General features: G+C 39.1%; 1 protein-coding gene across 1 annotated transcript in view; it reads left to right on the top strand.

Annotated features, from left to right (window-relative positions):
* LOC126969703 (E3 ubiquitin-protein ligase MARCHF8-like) overlaps positions 1–17,941 on the top strand; it is a 49,745-nt gene that overhangs the window by 5,391 nt on the left and 26,413 nt on the right. The window contains exons 3-4 of the mRNA XM_050815252.1: positions 4,691–4,835; positions 11,024–11,144. Coding sequence (XP_050671209.1) covers positions 4,691–4,835; positions 11,024–11,144 — 266 coding nt within the window. The remainder of the gene's footprint in view (positions 1–4,690; positions 4,836–11,023; positions 11,145–17,941) is intronic.

Below are 17,941 nucleotides of genomic sequence, written 5' to 3'. Positions count from 1 at the left end.
TTTCAGAATAATCGCCGAGAACCACAGTAAAGTCAGGCTTACAACCAATGAGTTCAAGCTCTAAAGGTTGATGCATCCAATATAGGATAATTTTTATGTATACAGTTTACTTTTTATGAAATATTTGATACACAAATAAAATTTGAAAAACAAAATTTTATGAACGATACGGGATTCGAACCCTAATCCTAGAAGTGAGGGTTATCACTTTAAAAACATAACATATTGTTTAGATTTACAAGAGCGACATCTCAAGTCAATTTCCTAATATGCAAATTGAACCTGCTCAATTGTAAAGTAGATCCTGTAGATGAAGCGACAACCTGAGAGTTGAACAAAGCAAACAGAATTTTATAACGAGGCGGTACTCGAACGGTTAGCTCAGTTGGTTAGAGCACCGGCACGGAACGCCGGAGGTCGTGGGTTCGAATCCCGCATCGTTCATAAAATTTTATTTGTGTATTAATCCTAGAAGTGAGGGTTATCACTTTAAAAACATAACATATTGTTGAAATATTTGATGTTTAAAACGCTTTTAACTTTGAACACGATTCATATATTGGATGCAGCAACTTGCAAATTATTTTTTTTGTATATTACAGCCCTTGTAAAATACTCTATTTGATTGAAAAGAGTGGCAGTTGAGTTTCTTCTCACGAGCTCTACTTTTTACGAACATATAGCAGATTCAGTAATTTAAAAGAAATATTTATAGTGACGATTCAAAAGGGCTTAGTTTAAGCCTAATTGAATAAAGTTTATTTGACTTTGAATAGCTGTGAAGTATTTTTCTATGAAGTACGAGAATTTGGACAAACTGTGAATGGAGACATTTGCTGTGAGCAAAATTGGATCCAGTAAAATTAATATTTAATTGAAGAATTGTTATCGCTTGAAAATAGTAAAAGCGTTATTCTGCAAGACGCATATGAAAGACTGTAACGCAAAATACGAACGTATATCTGATTAAGCTCAATTTTATGAGCACATTTGTCTGTACATATATTTACTGCTTTTTTAATCGGTGTATTTTATCGTAATTTGAACTTAAGGCGGCACTAAACGCCAGCGACCTTGAGCGATATGAGCTCACGGCTGTCGGCCGGCCATCTATGAATCAAAGCCTATATTGTCGAATTTGTTGCGTGGAAAACGTAATATTTTAACAGGCGCAAACAGTTTATATGCTTACAATTCTCACTATTGATTACTTATCCAAATAAATGTACCTACACAAAAAAAGTACAAGCTATAAGAATAACTTTTCTGAGAGTCGTACTAAACAAATGCGTCATGCCGAGAAAAAACTTGTTTAACTGCAAGGAAAAGTGGTAGATAAAAATAGCTCTGGAGTGTTAAATAAAACCAACAGCAAACATTAGTAACCTACAAGTAAGACTTACGGGTATGTGTAACATGATAAAGTAGTGTTCATAGCTCCAAGTGCTATATTTTCACCACAAAACTTGTCTAAAAACACCTTGTTTGCGTGTTTTCTGCTTAACCTTCGCCTTAAAATACGATGTATAAATCTATTCGTCTTATTAATGAACGCAGTGTAAAGTTGAAGGAGTAGCGCTAATCGCAAATACATACTGCGTAAACTTTTCTAAAATTTGTTTTGCATGAGAATGTGGGCAGCGGTGATCACTTAAGGCTGGGGACCGAGCCGATAGCCTTGAGGAATCGAGCGGAGCTAGGTTCGCTCTCTCGCACAAGATCGCCATAGTTTTAATTCAGAATTATTTTTAATTTATTACAAAAATAATACAATTTGCTTTACAAAAATCACAAAACTATGTCATGTTTCATAGTATTGGTAAACAGTAAATGATTTTTCATACAATTTTTATCTAGATTGAATGATTAAGATGGGTCCGGTCCAACTATAAAAGCTAAGGGTACTTTGGTCATTTTTTTTCGCAATATCTATCAATGATAGAAATATAAAGAAACAAGGAATTTTCTTCTCATACTCTGTAGACATATATTCATATATATAAACCATTAAGAAATAGTTTCAATTACGCGCTATTTTGGCGATTTCTTGTGATAGCGGTTTAGGCGATCAGGTATACTTTACGCTCATATTACATCTGACGACTTAGAATGTTTGTATCTAAACTTACCGTTAGGTCAAACTATGTGCTATAATTTATGGTCTAAACTAACTAGTCTAACCTGTTCTTAGTTTTTACGATTAACCGTTATACTTATATAGTCACTTTTAATATATCTTCTGTGATGATGATTCTGAGCTCCTGATATTTCGGCACTGTTACAACTGCTTTTATCACTATTGGAATGTGTAAGAGTAGTTGAAGACATAGAATGAGGGTAGACAGATTTTATTGCAATTTGTTTTCTATTGTAAAAATAACGTCTCCAGCGCTCTTAATTTGGCGTGGGTTCGAATACCGCATAATCCATTCATTTTTGTACAAATAAAATTTGTATACTTAAATGGTTTTAAAATTAAACTTAAGTGCCAAACGATCGGGGGGTTTATCAAAAGCGCACACGACCATTTAAGTATAGATAGTTCTTACTTAGTTATTTGCTACACGGCTACATTATCTTTGGACTTCGCTGGAACGTGAAGTCCCCTCTCGTTCCCGTTTCACCCCCTCGCGCTCTACCTGTTGTGTCAGTACGGCTTGCAGTTTAATTACCGTTAGGTACATGTCGTGATATTTTCGTGCTATCACTGCTTTGTTTTATAAGTTTTCATTGTTAAATTTTTGAATTTTTTTGTTAATAGTCCTGTAGTTCTGTGTCGCTATTATAGTACTGCCAAAAATATAAATACTTTTTCATTGAATAATAATAATAATAAGTATCACAACACAACACCTTAACATCAATCTGTAATGCTGAAAAAATTAATCGTAGTTTATATATTAATAATTAATAATATCCTAGTGATGCTTGTTTGTTTTGCCCACCGTAATAATGCGACGATGTGACGTCATCGACGTTAGGTCCAGAGATAGTTTTTATTTTATTTTATTAGGGAAGCTTATAGCCACAAAGACAATACAGTTAAAACATGTGAATAAACATAAGGCCAATTAAAAGCTACCACATGGAAAAACAAAAATTATTTCTAACTATATAAAATTATATCAAAACGAAATTTTTTGAAAGTTTTACAATTAAGTTTATAAATAAAGTTTAATCTAGCGCCAACATATAATATTTACTAATGGCCGTTTTCTATAACCTATCTATCCTTAGCTTAACTTACTAGAGGTAGATAAATGTATCCTTTTACGCTTACACTTACATTTCAATGACCTATTGACAGACAGCATTGGACTATAACTATATCAGACATAACTATGGATAGATAAGATCTTGTCATTAAACGGTGACAGCAATATATCCGTAACTAGAGATACGTTATTGAAAACGGCCGTTAGTGCACATCTAGTACTTTTATGTTACTAGCAAATTAATCAATTTCAATATTGTCACTATTATACAAAGTATTGCATAAATTGGAGCTTCTAAATAAAAAAATATTTGATCGATACTGCGTTTGGTGGTAAGGGATATGAAGCAGAGGCGGTGTCCTTGACGTTGGGAGTGGGACTCTAAGGTGAATTAAATTTAACAATTGAGGGCTGTCGACAAATCCAATGAGCAATTTTCATTAAGGCGAAGAGTAAGCAGAAAACACGCAAACATGGTGTTTTTAGACAAGTTTTGTGGTGAAAGTATAGCATTTCGAGCTATGAACACTACTTAATCCTGTTACACATATCCTTAAGTCTTATTTGTAGGTTGCTAATGCTTGCTATTGGTTATAGTTAACACTGCCGAGCCTTTTTGAACTACCACATTTCTTTGAAGTTAATCAAGTTTTTTGGCATGGCGTGACGCTTTTTTTTTGGTACTTCTCTCAGAAAAGTTATTCTTATAGCTTGTATTTTTTTGTGTAGGTTAATTTATTCAGATTAGTAGTGAATAACGAGGATTGTAAGCATATAAACTGTTTTCCACGCAAGAATTTTGAAAATATTGGCTTTGTTACATAGATGGCGGGCCGGCAGCCGTGAACTGATATCGCTCAAGGTCGCTGGCATTTAGTGTCGCCTTAAAAAGCTTATGTCAGCGAGATTACGGCGTAGGTGAAAACTGCAAAGGAATACCAGTGGGAGGCTCCATTGGACAGGATGCCGGCTAGATTTTGGATACCACAACTGCGTCTATTTCTGAAGTGAAGCAGTAATGTGTAAACATTATTAACAAACATTACTATCGGTCTGAAGGGCACCGTAGCTAGTTAAATTACTGGGCAAATGGGACTTAACATCTTACGTCTCAAGGTGACGAATTTTTGGGTTTTTCAAGAATCCTGAGCGGCACTGTATTGCAATAGTTAGGTAGGCACTGTAGATCTAACTAGTCCTAGTTCAGCTTTGGAATAAGCAAAGAATGCTTACCGAAGGTATTTAGTATCTAGTGTAAGGAAACATTTTGTGAGTGGGTGTTCAATAGAAGTTTGGTTATAAAATAACGGAACCAAATAAAACTAAATTAACTTTAACACAAGTCCTATATCTATTTAGGATCTTAACGAGGTCGGCACTGCCTAATTACTTCTATGATATGCACGCCCCTGGTAACCGGATAGTGTGCAAGTACGCCTTAACGGAAACAGCATGATATAGAAGTACGCTTACAGTGGCGGCTGCTGGAGATGTCTGGTGTGGAGCGACGGCGGCTTTGCTGCGCGGTCCTGTTCCACTGCGTGGCCGCGCTGTGTGTCATGTGGTCGCTCTTCGTCCTCATCGAGCGCGCCGTCGAGGAGGTCAACAAGGGACAGATCGGTGAGTGCACCCACATAAGGGCATGCGACACACGAGGCGAGACCTTAAGCGGCACGGCCAAGGATATACTTGTAATTAGTTGAAATGCACTTTTAACGGTTTTTAATCTCTGATTGCGGCGGCGACTTTTAAATGTCCCGACTTCCGGAATCCCGATCTCTCTAGCAACTGACACTTTTACACCAAACCAGTGTTTACTAAATTATTAAATCTTTCGTCAGTCATTATTAAATTATCTATTAATACGGCTTTACTCACGTTTTTGTCGGTGTCGATACCGACTAGTTTCGGACCATTCGGAGGAACTTCATCAGTGTGAGTGTGGTGGGTTCGCGATAACGTCCCACCTCTTACAGCGGACTTGGGCTCGTAGTGCGCGGCTGGACAGGGCGAGGGGCGAGGTGCGCAGGTGATGACGAGCACGGTATCACTGACACAGTGTTTACTACTTTAAAAGTATCTAAATACCTACTTGTATTGAAATATTTTTTTTCCCTAGCCTCGTTTTCTATATATGTGGACCGTCTCTTATTATTATCGTGTGTGTGTCGATATTTTTTTTATCATGGCTATCTGGTTTGCTGAATATTGCCATCGGTGCTCGGTACGTGTGTAAGTTATTTTAGCCATTGTTCGTTGCGAAATGCATTATTCAATAATTTTTGATTTTGATTTAATTGACCCTCCTGATTTCCGAAACAAGAAAGAATATCACATTCTAAAATAAATTTTAAATAACAAAAAAAACACTGTTAAAATTTATAATTGAATTAAGTAATTTTTAGCTTTATATACAAGTCTACTGAGCATCTCTTTTAACTATTAACGAGTGGTCTGAATTAAATTTATTTATGAGTCATCAACAGCTGGAAGACGTCTACTGCTGGAAAAAGGCCTCCCCCAAAGATTTCCACGACAATGGGTCCGGCGCTGCCCTCATCCCAACGTTTTCCGGCGATCTTGACCAGATCGTCGGTCCATCTTGTGGGGGGGCTACCAACACTGCGTCTTCCAGTACATGGTCGCCATTCGAAGAGTTTACTGCCCCAACGGCCATCTGTCCGTCGAGCTATGTGCCCTGCCCACTGCCACTTCAGATTTGCAATAATTTTGACTATGTCGGTAACTTTGGTTACTTATGAGTAAAAACCTCGATTCCTTCTACTATAGTATTCTTGTATATAATATGTGTGTGCATTTATTTACTATCTTGGTGGTTTGTTTAGGATAGAAGGCCATAAAATACAGTGTCGACGTACGTGTGCAAATTTTCAAGTTAAACGAGCCTTGTTTGATGTTTCTGAGCATTGCTTTATATGAATATAATATACAGAGATACCATCTACAAAATTGATTTGTGACTTTTCTGATAATTCTTTTAAAATCATAAAAACAATTACGTTCATATTCGCACGAAAAAGATTGTATGACAATAAATGTTGCACTGTCAGTGTCTAATAAAAATGATAACAGAAATGTATGTTCAAGCGAGTTTCGACCTACTTGTTCATTATGAGTGTACGAAAATGATATAAAGGTGGGTCACGATTCAATTTTATCGATAGTACAATACAAGTGTACCGACGGTATCTATTCCTACTCTGTGATATATGTGAATCATTTTTACGTCTAGATAGACTGTGACAGCTGTGAAAACGTCGAAAAAAACAGACTGAGTTTGACAGTTAACCTCTATTTTGAGCAATGCACGTACACTAACACAAAGTGGCGTACAAATCGCTAGTGTAAGACGTAGCTTCTCACCGCACACTAAAGCAATAAACCTGGCGTGTTTTCATCGGTTGTTTAGCAGAAGAGACTATCTAGACTTATAAATAATCTAGGGTTTAAGGAATATCTGTTAAGAAAAATTTATTAATTTTTTTTTAACTAGTATATAAAGCGTTTGAATGAAATATATCGACAAAGTGACGTACAAATCGCGAGTGTAAGACGTAGCTAATCACGCACACTTAAGCAATAAACCTGGCGTGTATTCATCGGTTGTTTAGCAGAAGAGACTATCTAGACTTATAAATAATCTAGGGTTTAAGGAATATCTGTTAAGAAATATTTATTCAAAATATTTTTTTATCTAACTAGTATAAAGCGTTTGAATGAAATATATCGACTAGTGTTTTTGCAGTGATTCGCTTTAAGACAAAATTTAGAGAAATATTGTTATAATACGAGTAGCTACGCTGCTACTGCGACCGGCCATGAAATACTGTAATCGAATTTAAAAACACTTAAGATTAAATTATACGTAAGGTCATGATGAAATTTGTTACACACAAAATGCAATGAAATCGTAATATAATCTGGTAGTTTATCAAATAATGGAATTAAACGCTTAAGTAGTTGTGGCCACTTGGACTTGGCCTAAAGAAAAATTTACCCTAGATTAGTTTTTTAATGTCTACAAAATTTTGGTTGAAAAAATCGATGCGTCTGATCTAGTTGTGATCACAAATGAAAACTACATTGAACGAAAAGTGACCCTTTAGGGGAACACTTTACTACCACTCCCGATTCGCGGTATAAGTACTGAAGGGTTTAGCTAATTCAACCAGCCTTGTACTATTAAAAATTTTATTACTAATTGAACGTCGTGGTCTTCTCTCGCCGCGCCCACATGGGCGCGGTGGGGGGAATGCTGATCAGGACTTTTCGTCCCCTGCAGCAAGGATCACTCGCCGCCCGTTGAAACGGGCGGGTCATTGGGGGTGAGAGTCGTTGCTCTCTGCGGTCGTCTTCTATAATTTATGGTATGTTGGGGGAGCCCCCCTTTGTGATCATCTTTTTGGAGCTGAGGGAGCGCCTGTTCCCTCAGCTGAGATCCAGTGATTGTTGCCGGTTTGCGCGGGCCTTGACGATCAGCCCCGAAGAAGAGGGAGGGCGATCAGCCGAGCCGCGCGCAAACACGTCACTCTTCATCCTCGTCCCGCACGAGATCACGCGGGTAGCGGCGGCTGTCAGGTGGCCGCGCGTGCCAGGGGGCCAGATCTCTCAGATGATGGAGATCGGACGAGTCGGCACGCGCGAACATATTGACGGCGAGACGACGAGTGAAGTCGTCCAAGCCCTCGACTCTTAGGTCCCTCTGGATTGTTTGGTTCCTCACGTACCATGGTGCGCCCGTGATGCGGCGGAGGATCTTGTTCTGCACGGTTTGCAACCTTTTCCGGTTAGTTAGATTCACGAGCGCGTACCATGCAGGCGCGGCGTACGTGAGTCGGCTGCGTAGGTTTTACACCAAGACCTTTACCATCAGAGGGAGGCTTGAGGAGAGCACTGGACGAAGTAAGGCCATCCCGACGTTTGTCGACGCGATGGTCTTCATGACGTGCTCGTTCATGTTGAGCCGGCGGTCGATGGTGACCCCGAGGTACTTTACCGTCGGGGACCACGAAATGTCCTGTCCGTTTAGCTGCAATCTATGCTGGCCAGTGTGCACACTCCCAGTCGCGAGCGCCTGGGTTTTGCCAACGTTCACCGATAGCCGCCACTTCTTGAGCCATTCTGGCAGGGTGTCCAGCTGGCGCTGCATCTTCACGGCGGCGTGCGTTAGGTTGAGTGACGATGTAATATACGCCGCGTCATCTGCATACAGCGCCAGAGTCGCCGACGGTTCGAGCGGGATGTCATTTGTGTATTTTGCGTACAGCAGGGGAGACAGGCAGCTCCCCTGCAGTACGCCAGCAGAGATAATCTTGGAAGCTGAAATGGCATCGTCTACCCTTACTCGAAACCGACAGTTTTCAAGGAAGTTGGCGACTATCCTCACCGGGCGGGGAGGTGTCGAGGTTGCAGCTAACTTGTGCACGAGTCCAGTATGCCAAACACGGTCGAACGCCTTCTCCCTGTCCAGGAATACTGCCACAGCTTTCTCTCTTTTGTTGAGAGAAGCGGTGAGGGTGTGCAGTACCCTGGACAGCTGGAGCGTGGTGCTGTGTTCAGCGCGGAATCCAATCTGTTCTTCCCTAAGCTCTATGTAGGGTCTTAGGAGTGACAGCAGGAGAGATTCGAATATCTTAGACTGGGTCGCCAGAAGAGTGATGGGCCGGTAGCTATGTGCTAGTGCGGTGTCTTTCGCCGGCTTCGGGATCATAATGACGAGGCCTTCCTTCCATATATTTGGAAAGTACCCCGTGCGCAGGATGCCATTGAAGAGTCGCGTCATCGCCGCGATGGTTTGACGCGGCAGATGACGCAGGGCGATGTTTGTGATACCATCCGCGCCCGGGGCTTTTTTGGGCCTCGTCCGAAGGATGCAACTTCTCACTTAAGTTGGGGAGAAGAACACCGCATCTTCTAGTGCCTCTACCGGCCGTTCTAGATATTCGGCGACCTCTTTCTCAAGTGCTATCACGTGCGATACGTCGTCAGTTGGATTCGGCTGGAACTGGCGTTCAAGGTGAAGATGTCGGCACGCTCTGCCGCTGCGTATCTCAAGGCTCCGTCGGGATGACGCAGCGGGCGAGCTGGGGGCGCTAGATTTGTGATTTGGCGGCACAGATGATGAAGAACTTATACATCATCAGCGGCCTCGCCAATCGTTTCCTCCCAGCTCTCGGCGGCATCCTCTTCGAGCTTCTTCTTGACTAGGCTGCCCAGCCTATTAAGACGAGTCTTGAGTGTTGGGCATCTGGTCACCTGCCATCTGCGGCGTAAAGGTCGTTTCTCGAGGATGAGTTGCCGCAGTCTTGCGGGCAACTCCGGCATCTTTCTGGACTCGGTCTCCTTTGTCGCGGTGGCCAGCGACCGCTGGATACTCCCCGTGAGGTCCACGGCGAGGGCTTCGACGTCGGCAGCTGTCTCTAACTTTCGGGATGGAGTGTTGGCTGCCGACTCTTCCGCGAACACCTTAACTAATTTTACATACCGCCACCTATGATGAACTTACAGAACTAATCACAACGATCAAGCGATCTGTCGTGAACACATTAAAATCAGTTTAGCCGAGTTCCAGATTAACGTGCATAGTTAATAAACAGACAAATATTCTACATACAAATTTAATTTGTACCAGAATTTATGGACGATGTGGGACTCGAACCCGCGCCTCTCGCGTTCCCTCCGAGCGCTCTTACCAACTGAGCCAACCGTCCGAGTGACGCATCGATCGTAAATCTTAGTATGTTTTGTTCAAATATGCTGCAAATTAAATTTGTACATTTAATCCCAGAAGTGAGAATATCGCTTAAAAGTAACAAACTGTTTTAATATTCTAACAATTTTTCTGAACTAGGTTACTTATCTACAATGCGTACAATACATAATATGAATTATTGTTTTGTAATAATATTTAATGTAATGTTACGGCAAGCCTGCCATATTATAAATATTATGTACCTATTAATAATTTAATTATTACGACGACCTGTATAGCCGAGTGGTTAGCGATCCTACCTACTAAGCTAGAGGTCCCGGGTTCGAATCCCGGTAGGTGCAAGCATTTATATGATGAATATGGATGTTTGTTTCCGAGTAATGGATGTTTAAATGTATTTATGTATGTTTATATGAATTTATGTATGTTTAAGTAAGTATATTGTATTTAATATATCATTGTCTTGTAACCCATAACACAGGCTATATATGCTTAACTTGGGGCAAGATAATTTGTGTGAAATGTGTGTCAATATTATAAAATTATAGTTGCATTTTATTCGAAATTTAAATTTCAAAGGTAATTTGACCTTCTGTAAAACGATGACATGTCAATTTATTGAAGTATGCGTTACTTTGCGGAAATCCATAGTTATCCAATTGATTTGAGTTTTCTTCAGTGTTAATTCCGCCAATATTAGTCTTTAAACAATTCGACACGTGTAGAGACACGAGGCATCCTCAGTCTCATGCCAGAATTTGCTGAGTCAACATCTCCTGAGGATGCGTCGGTAGAGAAACACGTGTTGAATTGTTTAAAGACAAATATTGGTGGAGTTATTACTAAAGAAAACTCAAAACATTTCGACGATGACATGACGTCATCTTATTGAAGTCAAGTCCAATCTCCAAAATTCACAAATCAAAAACACTCCTTGGAAACTGACGACTATAGATGCCACGGAGACTTTAATAAGTTCTTTGTATGTGAAAGAAAGTTGCTCGAGACCCGCTGTGCTTTCGAGCGCGAAAGGGTTTTGCTGTTGTGAGTTTATCATAACGTGGTCACATTGCAGCGTGGCCGTTCTGGACGAAGCTGGTTGTGGTGGCGGTGGGATTTACCGGCGGAGCGGTCTTCATGTACATCCAGTGTCGGCAGTACCTGCACCTGTGCAACAGATGGCGTGCTCACAATAGGTACGTACCATTTCAATGCAAACACATCTAGGGTAGGCAGAAATTTTGAACCTAAATTTACCACAGTCCTGATGGCTTCACATCAGCCCTATTCTTTGGTATACCTGACCTGGCCTCTTTATTGGCCATGATGATGATCTGGCCGTGAACATTTGCTCTGTTTATTTGCACATTAAATCAGCTACCAAACAGGGGCGTGGCTATAGGCAAATAGGCATTGCTTATCTCGTTAAGAAAGTATTAAGTAATATTAGTACTAGTGTTAAAGTAAATCAACTTTAATTTGGTTCCGATACTCTAAAACTAAATAAAAAAATCTAGTACTGTCAGACTAAAGCGTAACTACGGCAAATTAGATCTACAGTGCTTACCTTGATAGAAAACCAATGCGACGTGCATTGGTCGGCTTGGCATACATCCTCTCTATATGACTTAGCCACTTTTTTAGGAAGATTAACTACAGTAGTTTGTCTACGGGTCACCTGACGGCAAGTAATCACCGTCGGCAAAAATCTCTTGCAATACCAGAGGAATCACGAGCGTTGCCAGCAAAAAGGTCAAAGTTGAAAGGATAAAAAAATGTTTATTCCCCAGTTTGTGGTGAGGGCAATATTCTAGTTTGTGCCTTGTAGGGTGATGATGGAATTTAAATCAGGTTAAGCAACTCTTCGGAAGCCTTCGCCCCATTTACAAAATCTCTTACCACCAGAAGAATTAATAATAGGCTCGTAGCAGTGGAACTAAATGTAAGTGCAGTGTGTTCTATTGAGGCATTACTATCACCGAAACTAATTCTGGCGCTGCAATGTTAAAGGCATTTCGATTCCTAAATACCGCAGTAAAATTTCCTTCCCAATAACTTGCACTACAACTACTTCAACAAGACAAGAAGAACTTTTAATTTCTTCTTCAGTTTTAATTTTTTACATATTTTGTTTTTATTGTTTAATTTTATAGTGGAATTAGGTAAATGAAATTTCTCAATTATACTATAATATAGCTTTTTGGAAAGATATGGGTAGAGCTGGCGATTTGTGTTAGGCCCGAAATTGAAAATATTTATTAATAAGATTTATAGATTGCGTAAAGGCATTGAGTTCTGATTTGTGTGTAGACGTGTTTTTTGTGATACATTTTATTAAGAGCAATGTAACAAAGCTATTATCCCACACTCGCTTCCAACGACAAAGGGCAGCAAAAACAAAGTCATTGTCCGCCATTGACAGTAAGGCTGAGATCTATAGCGGGTACTTAGAATTTGCTCAGACTTTACTTACGTAAAACTTGGCTGAGTGTCATAAAACGCGAACTTGACTTTTGCATTGGGCTGTCTTCGTTTAAGGTCAGCATAATTTCAGCTGTCATAGCTGTTATACCACAGTGTCTGAAGAAGGTTTTCAACCATTTTGTGTTGCCAGTGATGACTTACGGTACGCAGACGTTTTCGTTGACTATGGGCCTTTTGAGAAAGTTTATGGTCGCTCAGAGGGCAATGGAGAGGGCTATGCTCGGAGTTTATCTCCGAGATCAAATAAGAAATGAGGAGATCCGTAGGAGAACTAAAGTCATCGTGGCTCAAATGGCAGTGGGCAGGGCACATAGTTCGACGAACAGATGGCCGTTGGGGCAGTAAAGTCTTCGAATGGCGACCACGCACCGGAAGATGCAGTGTTGGTAGGCCCCCCACACGATGGACCAATGATCTGTTCAAGATCGCCGGAATATGTTGGATAAGGGCAGCACAGGACCGATCGTCGTGGAAATCTTTGGGGGAGGCGTTTGTCCAGCAGTGGACGTCTTCCGGCTGATGATGATAATTTCAGCTGTCAAATGACTATAAAAAGAAACCAATGATTACAAAGGTTAGTACACTAAAATAATTTTACGTAAGTAAAGTCTGAGCAAAGTCTACGTACTCTATATATCTCTAGCCTAAGAGTAACGCTAACTGCGGTCTACTTTTGGAAGCCAAAGGTAGAAATTTAAATAACTATGCGGTGGCCTTAGGCCTTATATAGAGGTACCCATTGACAAGCCTTCCAACAGTCCAAATCGTAGTTCACTTTTCCATATAGTTTCTATAGGCTATTATTATTTTCACTTCTGACTATGCTCAAAGTGGATATTTCTAATAGGAAGGCTTACCTATAAATACAGTATATTATGCTATGCTATCATATAATATGCGACGTGTGGGGGGCTTGTTTGGACAAGGTGGATACAACAGCGGCGGCTTGTTTTGCAGTCAATCAGTAATGTGCAAGCATTAACGTGTGCCGGTTTTTAGAGTGCCGTAGATAGAAAATTTCGACATTGTTCAGTTTTTTGGGTCTTTCAAGAATCCTATTCGACACTGCATTGTACTATGGGCAGGACGTTACCATCTCGCTCGGCTAAGTTACATTTTTTCCCAAAAATAACATTGTGAATACTACAAAAAATGGTATCTCAGTTTTTGAGGTTTATCGAAAACCAATTATCTTTGTACGACCGAAAGTTCTGGAATAGATAGGTCATTCATATTGCAAACAAAAAGGCAAAATCTGGCCATGAATATTGAAAACGTATGCTATTTTAAAACGGCGTCTCGACCGTGGATTTCCAAAATGGATCAAAATCCAGGATGCCACGCCATTTGGTAGTATCAACGTGGCGTGTTTGGAGTGAGCGTCAATGTGATATAGGTACGTGCACCACGTCATTTGGACGCACTCCAAACGCTTCTTGAATGTGCAAAACTGCGTCCATTTTTGTTTAATTCTTGATCAAAAATTTAAGAAAAATCTTATTGAATCTAGTTGCTAATGGTCAGAATTGCCCCTTCTTGCATAAAAACACATCGGCAACGATTGTTGAAAAGTTGCTGTTCCGTTGTCAAATTGGGCGGAAAATCTTTCTAAGAACTCTGTAATATGTCCCAGGCATCAGCATCGATTGGTTTAAACTCAAATATACTCGTATTTTGGTCTCGGAGAGCAGTCTACACCAGCCAGCTGTGTGGGATGTTGCATTGTCGTTCATGAGTAGAAACTTTTTTTTTTATGGAATAGGAGGACAAACGAGCGTACGGGTCACCTGGTGTTAAGTGATCACCGCCGCCCACACTCTCCTGCAACACCAGAGGAATCACAAGAGCGTTGCCGGCCTTTAAGGAAGGTGTACGCGCTTTTCTTTAAGGTACCCATGTCGTATTGTCCCGGAAACACCGCACAAGGAAGCTCATTCCACAGCTTCGTGGTACGAGGAAGAAAGCTCCTTGAAAACCGCACTGTGGAGGACCGCCACACATCCAGATGGTGGGGATGATATCGTAACTTGTGGCGTGTCGTGCGAAGGTGAAATTCGGCGGCAGGAATTCCGGCCCATTTAGAGTTAGTGCGGCATAATAAAGAAATTTGCTACCTCCTCCTGTTTGTTTTTATGGAGTCATGCTGCCTTTTATTCGAACCAGCTGGGTTTGTCCGCCGAAAGGAATTCCTGCTCACACCATGATTATGAGTGGACTCCCTGAAGGTACTAAGACGGCCGACTCTACCTGAAATTTTCCTAATGCGTGTTCTTCGTGAGCGGATCTTATCAACAGTCCACTGTACATTCCCAAACCCAGTCATATTATCTCGGTTGATTTTTGTGTTGCAAAGGTATGTATTTATTAAATTTATGCGATAGACATGTTTGAAAGATCTAGCGATTTTAGAACTTTTATATGTGAGAAGTAAGCGATAACAAACTATATTATTAATATATCTGGCATAAAATGTTTAAATGCCTTTAAAATAAGCCGCGAGGATGTGTTAGGGTCGTGGCATGTAAAGGTAATTAACTAATAATTTAAAAATATGTTTTTTACAATAATTTGACATTAGTGAGACTAATAGGTATATTTACATTACATAATAAATAGGCTAACGGTTGTTTTAATTTTTTTATAATGTGTATATATTAATTCACTTTAAAATTTGAAAAGAATTATTAGCTTCTTTTAAAGTGATTGAGGTAAGTATTTTCCCTATCAGTGTTATTTTTAACCGACTTCGATAAGGAGGAGGTACTCAATTCGATTGGTTTTTTTTTCATGTATGTAGACCGATTGGTCTAAAAAAATACCAGAGTAATAACTCTGAGATTGCGGATTTTTTGCTATTTGGTCCCATAAAAATTTGATATAGTTTGGCTCAGTAGTTTTCAGTTTATGAACATTTTCTATGAATACTTATTTTTGTTAACGTGGATGATGTTATTTAGGAGCTTTCATTTACTGCTTTTTAGGAGTTTTCATTTAGATTGATTATATTATAATATCATATAATATATATTAATAAAATACTTTTATTTGTATGTGCTACCTATTGATAGGTTTGAAGTCGTTGTCAAGCCAAATGTAATAGCAGTAACCTACACTCGCCACGCGTGACTTTGAGAGTGATAGCTTTGTCTAGAACCAAACAACCCAAGCACCGATTTTAATTTATAGTTACATGTTTAGCAGAATAGAACTGTGTGCATATCTGTCTACTTCTGGTATAGTGTTATTATGATGTATCTATGTATTGTCGGCTTACTTGACTAAAATTCAGTTTACATAATTGGAAAGCATTACAATATTATGCACTGTTTGTGATGGAATAGAATAGCAAACTGCTCCGTCGTTAAAATAACCTTGGATTCTTTACAGCGAGTGTAAACATAATATAATGCTCTTTCTGACCAAGTGTATCTAAAATTAGCCTATATTATCATACAGAAGGCAATTGATAATCACCGGTTGTATGAAACCAAAGTTTTTAACATGAGTAAAGTAATAAGTGTGAATAATATTACTTACCTAATTAATATCTCGTTGCCACGTTGGTTATATATATATACAATATGACACATAAATAGTTACATCAAGTCAATTGTGTATATATAAAGCAGTAAAATATTTTTATAACTAATTGTAATTAATTCTTCAACGTGTCTTATATGTGTGTTTCAAACTGATGTGCTCCTAAACGGCTAAGCCTGTTTTAATGCAATTTTAAATGTGTCGTTGATCCACTAAATAGACAGTAAGTAAGTATAGATTTAAAATTGAAGAAAACTTTCCATTTTTTTTATATATTTAAAGTCTATGGTCAGGACCGAGTGGAAGCCTTTAATTGCTGACCACTGTCTGAAGGGCGCCGTATTACTGGGCAAATGAGACTTAGGTAACATCTTATGTCTCAAGGTGACGAGCGCATTTATTATTTAGTGCCGCAGAGAATTATTGGGTTTTTCAAGAATCCTGAGCGGCACTCCATTGTAATCGGTAGGGCGTATCAATTATCATCAGCTAAACGTGCTGCTCACCTCCTCCCTTATTGTCTTTAAAAAAAGAAGTGATGCTAATGCATTATATCATTATTTTGTAGTACCCAAATGGACAACCGTAGGTACTTCTTAATATTACATCTAAGGTTCTAAATTCCAGACATTTAAGGTATTCCAGACATTCAGTTCGTAATGCATGATCAAGTGTGTTTTGCCTCTTTTATGCACAGTTATGAATACAGAGACTAAACAAACTTAATCACGGATTTCGAATTGAGACACGTTCTGTAATACAGACCCAAGAATCATGTCATAACATAACATGAAGAAAATACTGATGATGCTAAATCGCGCACCGAGATTTCCGTACGTGATGAAATAAAAATGATTATTAAACGATATAGTAAATATAAATAAACAACAAAATTTACTCAACGAACTTTTCATGTAACATAAAGACTTAATAAAAGAATTTGGGATATGAAAAATAGATTACGACGGATTCTCTGATTTACTGAATGTACTTATAATTTTTATGAAAATCGTCCAAGCCGTTTTGGTGGAGTTTAGCAACTAGCATGGTGACACAATTTTATAAAATATAGATTTTAAAATGTATGAATTTCTTCATTACAACTGAAGAAATAGCTGAAAACAACATGTTATTAATTTGTTCCTTTTTTTGTAAAGTATACTTTTTAATATCATCAAAAGGAACCAGTTGAAAAAAGTATAACCAAAGAGATTTTATTACAAATTTATACATTCTAAATCCGATAAAGTTTTTGCCCTACCGATTATACAACACTGATAGATGTTGTAGAATATAATTCCTAATAGTTTTATGTTTTGAAAAGGAAAATTATGTTATATCACTGCAACCCCGGCGTTAATATTTTCTAACAAAAGACAAATTGTTACATTTTCCTGTTTTAGGTTAAACTTTGCTCGACCGCTTCCCCACTTTTGATATAATTATTTTTTAAACTAGCCGTTCCTGCCCGCTTTGCTCGGCAAATCTTAAAAGGAAATAAATTAATGAAGGAACGTTGGAATTCGTAAAATATGTAGCCAAAAACCATCTAGGATAAATTTCGCATCGAATAGTGGTAGTTTTATGTCGATACGATCAGTGGCTTAGGCGTGATTGAGCCTCAAACAAAGACCATTTTCATTGTATATATATATAGATAGATTTAAAAAAAATCCTATCAAAGTAACGTGATATTTCACGAGACCCCTTCTTCCCGCGTGTGAATTGGCTCGCCCCCTAGACTGTACGGCCACACCGTATAACACAATGTATTGCCATCTTATAGCTGCACTAGAAGGCAAAGGATTGATGCATTTGAGATGTGGTGTTGAAGGCGAATGTTAAGAATACTTTGGACGGCGAAACGAACCAACGCATCTATCCTGACCTAGCTCCGAATAGAAACTCGTTTCTCCACCTTATACAGACATCGTATTCTTTCGTATGTGTTAATGTGCGTTATTTTTAT

The sequence above is a fragment of the Leptidea sinapis genome, chromosome 1 (assembly GCF_905404315.1).
Source record: "Leptidea sinapis chromosome 1, ilLepSina1.1, whole genome shotgun sequence".
Taxonomy (NCBI): Eukaryota; Metazoa; Arthropoda; class Insecta; order Lepidoptera; family Pieridae; genus Leptidea; species Leptidea sinapis.
Note: the sequence above shows the minus strand (reverse complement) of the source record. Positions and strands in the feature narration are given on the sequence as shown.